Below are 8,543 nucleotides of genomic sequence, written 5' to 3' on the forward strand. Positions count from 1 at the left end.
TTGCGGCTTGTCCCATACGACTAGTGTTTTTTCGTGACCATGAAATTTGATTTCTTATCACAGGATGGATAAAACGTGATCACAAAAAAATGCACATTCAAATGTATTGTAAAATAATAGTTGTTATATATTTTTTGTGGTAGTAATTGTAAAGTAATTATTTTTTATAAATTTTATTTTTGAATACATGCGTAACACGTCGGATGGGTGAAAAATAATTAAAGAAAATGAAAATTGAAGTTGGTTAAAGTTAGTTATATAGAAATGGTTTTTTAATGAGTAGAGGGATATATAGGGGAAAGTATAGGGGGAACGGTTGCGGGACGAGTGAATATAGGGGATGGAATCTTGCTGATGTGGCTGCATAGTAACATTTAGGGGGAAAAATTTAGGGGGCACGGTTGCGGACAGCCTTAAGGACCGAGGAGGGCAAAATACCTTTGTCCTTAACAAGCTCTTATTCTAGTAAGAGAGATAGCCCAAGGGCAAAATACCATTTGCCATATCGCGATTTATCTGCACCCGCCAGCCGCCGCCGCCGCCTCTCTTATCGCAACAGTTCATATTTGCGAACGTGGCCCCTGCTTTGCGTTCTCCAAACCGTACCAGCAGCGTGCCCTGATCGCCGCCGCTTGGAGTCCTGATCTGGTCCTCGTTCGTCGGTATGGAACGCCCGCTCCTTCCCTTGAATCAGTCGATCCCCGTTCTTTATCGGCTTGATTAGCCTCTCTTCCTAGTCACCTGAACACCGTGCAGCGCAGGGACTTAGGAAATCCAAGTAACGGATAGTTCCCACCGGCAGACCGAGCCGCGCCTCCATTCTTGTACGAAACCATGGCTCGCAAAAAGGCAACCGTGGAGCAGCTCCGGACGCTGAACAAGGTTCGTGAATTCAAGCGAAGGAGAAACATGCACAAGGCAGCAGGAGCAGGACCGGGCAACAAGGTTGCTAAGGTTTATTAAAATTCATTGCTCATCTATTTTTTTTAATATTGCAAAAGCGGTGGCCTAAAGATGAGTTTTGGAGTTATCATGGAATTAATATTTTCTAGTCTCGACCAAAACTTAATCTGTTTATTGGCTACATACATCGAAGCATGTGTGATAATGAATCACGATTCAAAAGTTTATTCACAATTCGTTTGAGCTCTTAATTAATTTTAGTTAAAAAAATGAATATAAATATAGTCAGATCCTAATATGATCCTATCTTAAAATTTTATAGTGTAAAATTTAGAGTCTATTACCACCTCTATATGCACCTCTTAGTTTAACCTGTCCCTCAGATTCTCATTCTTTATCGGCTTCTTCATAAGTTTAGTATTCCTCTGTGTTTTTTCTGCTTGTGTGTGGTTATTATCTTTTTGAGAAAGCTAGGATTAATTTGCTCTTGTTGTAGGGAGAAAATGTTTGTGCAATTTGTGACGATGGTGGTAATCTAACTTGGTAAGTGTATCCATTATAATGTTCCACTGATATACTTCCTCTCCTTTGCTTGTATAAATTTCAATTCATGCTCAAACAACCTTAAGTGATGAAACAAATCATAATAAAATAAATGATAATTCACATTTTTTCTGAATAAAACGAGTAGTCAAAGTTTTAAAAAAAGTCAACGGGGTCATATATTTAAGAACGGAGATAGTACTAATTAATATCCCTTTTGTGTTGGATGCTTTTAGCTGCGAAGGTTGTTGTCAGAGGTCTTTCCACCTTGATAACGAACATAATTGCATCAAGACACTTGGGCTGACTATACAAGAGGCAAAGGTATGTCATGCATTTGAGTTCCCAGGTGCCACCTTCTTTAAGTTCACTATTTACTCTTGTATCTCTCTAATAAAGTTAACAGAGTCGCTCCATGTTTCTCATTGATAATTCAGAACATAATCGAGAAGGAAGATTTTATATGCAAGAACTGCCAGTACAAGCAACATCAGTGTTTCATTTGTGGATCGTTAGGGTCTTCTGATGACACTGACACATCGTCACAGCAGGTACGGTAAGAGAGCACCTCATACAAGTCGATAATTTCCTCATCAAATAAAGGCTTCAGATAAATTTGATCATGTCTTGCTGAAACTTTCGAACTTTTACTTTTACTTCTGAAGGGGTGAAACAGAAGGTAAAAAAAAACAAGGGGAAAGATCTAATTCTGATTTCTGCTTTGCTTGCCAGGTATTCCAATGTGAGCATGACGATTGTGCACGCTTTTACCACCCAAAATGTGTTGCTCAAATGCTATATCCAGATAGCCAAGAACTGTTCGAGCTCCACGTGGCTGCCGGAGAGAGCTTCACTTGTCCTATGCATGAATGTATTGTGTGCAAGGAAGTAGATAATAAGAAAGATAAGAGTATGCAGTTTGCAGTATGCAGACGCTGCCCAACTGTTTACCACCGGAAGTGCTTGCCAAGGTCGATGTGCCACCAATCCTGTCCATTTTCTGTTCTGAAGGAGAGCTTTTCCTGACAGTTCGTATACTTTTTTTTTTTTGCAGAGATATCATTTTCAAACCGAAGAAAGGTCGCAGGGGTCCCATGCGAAGGGCGTGGAAGAACATGCTTCCCGATCGAATTCTGATATTCTGCATGTATGCTACTTTCCATACCTTCATCACACATACGCTTAATGATTACCCATCTTTTCCAGTTACCTCTGTTTTCCCTCCAGCGTTATTGGATTTTGTTAACCTTTTTTACAGGAAGCATGAGATCGTAAGAGAACTACAAACTCCTGCAAGGAATCATATCGTTTTTCCTGAATCCAATGTGCTGAAAACGTTTCAAGCTCTTTATGCTCAAAGAGAGGCGCCTGACCACTCGTCATCGAAGCAAACCCACTCGTCCCCTCCACCGGCTGCAAGAGACCAGAATCAGTGCTACTGTTCTAGCCCTTTATGCTCATTTGCTCCAAGTTCCGTGTTCATGCGTCCGCATCCAGGCTCCTCTGGTTGGCTCGATGACTGACTAACTAATTAACTATACGGCCCATCTGTCCCCTGTAGAGAGAAACCACCTGTTACAAGTCCTTTTGCAAATAATTGGATGTAGACAAGCTAGTGTTAGCCAAACGACAAAATCCTATTTTTTTTTAATATAACCTGATTTTTTTATTGTTACAGTTACTAGCAAACATGTTTCTACGAACGAGAGAAAAAATATTAAACATTCACTATAAATGATAATGGAATGGCACATATTGATTATCCATTTATGTTGTACCAGTTCTATAAAATTTAAATGAAACATAGGTGTCATTTGGTTCACATATTTGTAACGCAATGTGTAACTGATAATGTTAAATCATGTTTGTTTTAATCCAACCGTAATCAGATACCATACTAAAAATTGATACCAGCCTATTCAAATTTGTTACCACTAGTTACCATTATCATTACCATTTGCGTTACATTTTTTGAACCAAACAGCACCTTAGATACAAACCGTCAGCCTGTTCCGCTGCTCTGCAGCTGTGTTCGGACTGCTGCAGGTGATAAAATACTGTAGAAGTCGTAGCTGGATTAAAGCCACTGCGAACATGAATCAATATAAGAATCAATATAAGGATGAAGGTGCGAGAACCTTTTTAAATATGCATGGAGATGTGAGGGTGGTTATGAAAACATGATATTTTTAAAAGTCCTACTTTCAGCATTATGCTGGTTTGCATCTATAGGATAGTTTGTATGTGATATGTTCCAAATTTAAAAGATATAATTTATTTCACGAGGACTATGACATCTATAATATAAGTTAATTTTTACAATAATGTGACAGTATCCTATAAAGCCTGTATTATTAAAATACAACCTTAATAGGTCACATAAATATTTAGACATAAATATATCACAAATTTAATGTTCATACTACCTAAGTACGTATCCAATTAAAAATTGAGTTCCATGATTTTATGACTTAAAATATGTAATTTTAATATTTCATTAATGTTGTAAGAAAGTTTTATCAACGTGTTAAGGATTGGGTTGTCCACTAACAATTATGATGGAAGATCTCTCTTGATTTTCATATGATCTTTTATTGGAGATTGTAGAGAAACATTTATCTAGACTAGATTAGACATCAACTTGCTGAAAATTGTAAAATTCGGCAAGTAGTTTTGCTGATTATGATGAAAGGTATCCATCGATACTTTACATGGCAACCCTTGTTGGTGCAATAGTACGTAATCAAATTTTTTTTTGTTGCGTGTGATTTTCCTCAAAGTTGACCCTAATGATAAGGTGCCAATCTATATTTCTACTAATACTAGTATAAAGCCTATTGTATGCTACGATCATGAGGAGGGTATGGGTTGATAACATGGGCAATGGAGACGTAGGGGAGGTGGAGGCTACCGCGGCGACGACGCGGGGGAGGTGGAGGCTAGGGCGGCGAGGTCAGAGGAGGGATGAGGAATGAGAGGTGGTCTAAATAATATTGTCCATTAGAGTTGAGCAAGGGAGAGAGGGTTATCCAACGATCTGAACCGTTGATTTTGATTATGTGTTAAGTATGCGTGTATTTTTTGATAGATTTAGTGGAGCTTATGAGTGTGGTGATTTGGTTGGGTGGATTTTGAAAAGTTAATTTAAACTGGTGGATTATATAGTGGTATATATTTTTTTAAAATATAACACGATTTTTTTATTGTTACCGTTACTAGCAAACATGTCTACGAACGAGAGAAAAATAAACATTCGCTATAAATGATAATGGAATGGCACCTATTGATTTATCCATTTACGTTGTACCACTTCTATAAAATTTAAATAAAATTTAAATGAACCATGATACATACTGTACAAATCAATATAAGGATGGAGGTGGGGTGGGAAAATGTTTTTAAAATATGCATGGAGATGGACGTTGTTATGAAAACATGAAATTTTTAAAAGTTCTCCTACCTTCAGCATCATGTTGGTTTGCATCAATAGGATAGTTTGCATATGATATGTTCCAAATTTAAAATCTATAATTTATTCTACGAAGACTATGACATCATAATATAAGTTAATTTTTACAATATTATGACAACATCTTATAAAGTATGTATTGTTAAAATAAAACCTTAATAGGTCAGTTAAAATATCTATCTCTTCTCTATCTATCTGTCTGTCTATCTATCTATTTCTATATTAAAACACCAGTTTCAACGGTCGTTCCGCGTCATCTTTTTACAAATAACCCATCACATCTATTTCATTAAATTAACCCGATGCACGCCCGTCCCCTCCCCTCACATCTATTTCATCAAATTAACCCGATGCACGCTCGTCCCCTCCGCGCAACCAAAGCAGTGTAGGAGGTGGGGGTTTGAACCCACACCCTAATGAAAGGAGGGCGAGAGACACTAGGTAAAGCAATCTAACCAGTAGAACATCATGTTTAAGTGTTTTTAATATTGAATATAAATTATACAAATGTATGTACGATTTTTTGTAAAATAAAAAATATAATCGTGTCGGGTCAGGTCGGGCCAGCACACGGGCTGAGGCCACAGCCCAAGCACGACACGACCCTCGTGCCGGGCTGGCCCAGACACTATTAAATGGATCGTGTCTCAGACATGCCCGCTAGACACGATCCATTTGGCAATCTATATCTCCACACGATAATGATGGTCCTCGTCTCAGTTGCCGCCACCTCATTCGCCATCCTGCTTCTTTTCTCTCTACCCTCATTTCCCACCTCCGCGCCATCCCATTCTCGGGAGAGGGTGTGGGAGTAGGCGCCTCCTCCCCATATTCGTCCGACACCAGTCCCGACACCGACCTGCGCAGTAGTTATTGCACGTCCACGAGGACGTTTCACAGCATGCGTGCACCATCGTTTTTGCCATCGTCGGACGTCCCGTTCGTCTTCTCGGCCTTCGCCTTGTTCTTCCTCCCCAACCTACTGTCCCCGTCCATGGTAACAACTGCGAGTCGACTGACGCTCGTCGACGTGGGTACGGGGCGAGTCGGTCTTGCTCTTGTCCTCTCTCCATGCGTGCCTCCAAGGAGGACATGGTGGCGCTGTGGGGGACAGATACTGATAGTAGACGCGGCCCGATCTTCCGTGAGATACGATAACTTGATTGAGTGGAGATCTCGACGTTGATGATCCAAGGCTCCGAGCGAACGGTTCCTCACAATCACTACACCACGGCTCCGTTGGTTATCACCCGTGACACACGAATGACCTCGCCACGAAGGCTTATCCCTGCAAGCGCAATCAAGAACACAAGCAAGAATAGGAAAAAAAACACAACCAAAATTGTATTGATTATGGGATGGGGTCTCACAAACCGATGACGGCGACACTTCGATGACAGAATTGATCTAAGCAAAAACCCAAACCTAAATGTGGAGGCGGCTGCTGAATAAATAGAGTATTAGGGCGTGCGTGACCCCTGGACTCGCCTCTAATGGGCTCCGACGCGATACACGGCCCAACGGCCCAACGGACGGTGTCGCAGCACCAAAACAGAATCTGAACGCTAACTTGTTTCGACGATTCCCGTTGAATCCGGATGAATTTTAGGGTGGAACCAGTTGGGTTGGTTCTTTCCAACCATATCCAGTCCGTCGCAATCGGAGTCCGGATGCATCTTGGGCGTCCATTTTAGTGCAGACTGGTCCTGAAATCCGAGATGGAGTCACAGCCGACTCGGACTTGATCTCCTTCCTGTTGTGGATGCCCTTGCTGCTCCTCCTCAACACCTTGGCCTTTCCCAAGTCCTTGCTGGTCCTCTCCAAGGTACCTAATTATCAAAACATCCATGGCCCCAAGCGTAAGCTCTGAAACACAATTGGCTAGGGTAGAACGTACCTGGAGATTTAGCTGTCGTGCACGAGATCGTGTTATCGGTCCATTTATTGTATGTATAGAAGTGATGTCCTCATCATCCTCCTCCTCTTGAATTGGAGTCGTCCTCGACTCGATCTCATCTTCGTCACCCATATATGGCTTCAAATCTGAAATGTTAAAGGTGGAACTAACCCAAAAATCTGGAGGCAACTCAGGTGGTAATCCAGGGAGTATCTCAGAGGGAAACACATCCATATACTCTTGCAAAAGGTTAGCAATAGCTGGTGGCAAAGCAATAGATGTATCATCAATGGAATAGAAAACATTTTTGCACACTAAGGCATAGCAAAGTCCAACAGAGGCATGTAACTCATCAAGATCAGATTTAGTGGCTAGCAAAGTAGGAGTTTTTAACTTAATAGGTTGCTGATTTTCAGAGTTCAAAACACCTTTTTGCTTAGCATTAATCGTTTTCTCATGTTCTAAGTGGACCATTTCAGTGGGAGTCATAGGAAGCAACACAATTTTCTTTCCCTTATGCATAAAAGTATATTTATTAGATCTACCATGGTGAATAGCATCAGTATCAAACTCCCAAGGACGTCCCAGTAAAAGAGAGCAAGCATCCATACTCACCACATCGAAATCAGCAAAGTCATGGTAAGAGCCAATAGAAAAATGCACCCTTGCTGTTTTTGTTACCTTGAACTTACCGCTGTTGTTAAACCATTGAATGTGATAAGGGTGGGGATGCTCTCGTGTGGTCAAGCCAAGCTTCTTGACCAACTCAACGTTCACCAAGTTGTTGCAGCTACCACCGTCAATGATGGTATGTACACGGCGGTCCTTGACGATGAGGAACATGTTGAAGAGGTTGTGTCGCTGTTTGTTGTCGTCGTCACTAGACGTGGCACTCAAAGCTCGTTGCACAATCAAGGCCTTATAGGTTTCGGTCGCTGTTGTACCAAGAACCTCTTCATCACCATCATAAGTCTCTACAATGTTAGCTCCAATAGTATCTTCATCTTCAACATTAGAAGCACTAACATACCCACCATCACCAGTAGCAATGTATGCCCGTTTGCTAGGGCAATCTCGCTGAATATGGCCAAGTCCCTGGTAGCGATGGCACTTGATGTCGGAGGAGCGGCCTGTGGAAGAGGTGGTTGTAGCATGTTTTGCTGCAACACCCGAAGGCACCAAGGACTTGCTGTTGTCGTGTCCCTGTAATGCCGAAGGTGCGGTGCTGTGTGTGCCGCTGGTGGAGGAAGATGTGGACGTCCGTACGCCCGAAGAGGATAACACCTTGGCTGGCACCGATGGCTGGTGTGGCGCGAAAGTGCTGCTCCTCTGCTGTTGACGACCCTGCAATTCTTTTTCTGCCAACATAGAAAGATGGAACAAGCGTTGTATAGAATGGTATTCTTTATAATCAACAATATCCTGAATCTCCCGCCTCAATCCCCTATAAAACATAACCATTTGATCCTCCGGATCCTCAACTACCCCACATCGTAGCATACCTTTCTGAAGCTCTTTGTAGTATTCCTGTACCGACATGTCTCCCTGATCTAAGCGTTGCAATTTTTTTCGAAGATCACGTCTATAAGAAAGGAGAACAAAGCGAGCTCGCATATCCTCTTTTAACGTATTCCATGTTTGTGGTGCAGCACATGTGTTAACTAGTTCATTCCACCAAATGATAGCAAAATCTCTAAATTCACTAGTGGCTTGTCTAACCTTATGCTGCTC

General features: G+C 41.4%; 1 protein-coding gene across 4 annotated transcripts; it reads left to right on the forward strand.

Moving 5' to 3' along the window:
* The first annotated feature begins 422 nt into the window (after positions 1-422).
* On the forward strand, positions 423-3,123 carry LOC103650325 (protein ENHANCED DOWNY MILDEW 2). 4 transcript variants are annotated; one of them, XM_008675924.3, is made up of 8 exons: positions 423-662; positions 757-945; positions 1,400-1,446; positions 1,683-1,770; positions 1,884-1,997; positions 2,179-2,417; positions 2,501-2,593; positions 2,705-3,123. In XM_008675924.3, the coding sequence occupies exons 2-8, from the start codon at positions 835-837 to the stop codon at positions 2,967-2,969; spliced, it is 957 nt and encodes a 318-aa protein (XP_008674146.1). In that variant the 5' UTR covers positions 423-662; positions 757-834; the 3' UTR covers positions 2,970-3,123. The 4 variants fall into 4 exon arrangements, with proteins under 4 accessions (XP_008674146.1, XP_035822148.1, XP_008674144.1 ...); XM_035966255.1 differs by having other exon boundaries at positions 443-662; positions 762-945; XM_008675922.3 differs by having other exon boundaries at positions 446-662; positions 757-954.
* The last annotated feature ends 5,420 nt before the right edge of the window (positions 3,124-8,543 follow it).

Source organism: Zea mays, chromosome 3 (assembly GCF_902167145.1).
Source record: "Zea mays cultivar B73 chromosome 3, Zm-B73-REFERENCE-NAM-5.0, whole genome shotgun sequence".
Taxonomy (NCBI): domain Eukaryota; kingdom Viridiplantae; phylum Streptophyta; class Magnoliopsida; order Poales; family Poaceae; genus Zea; species Zea mays.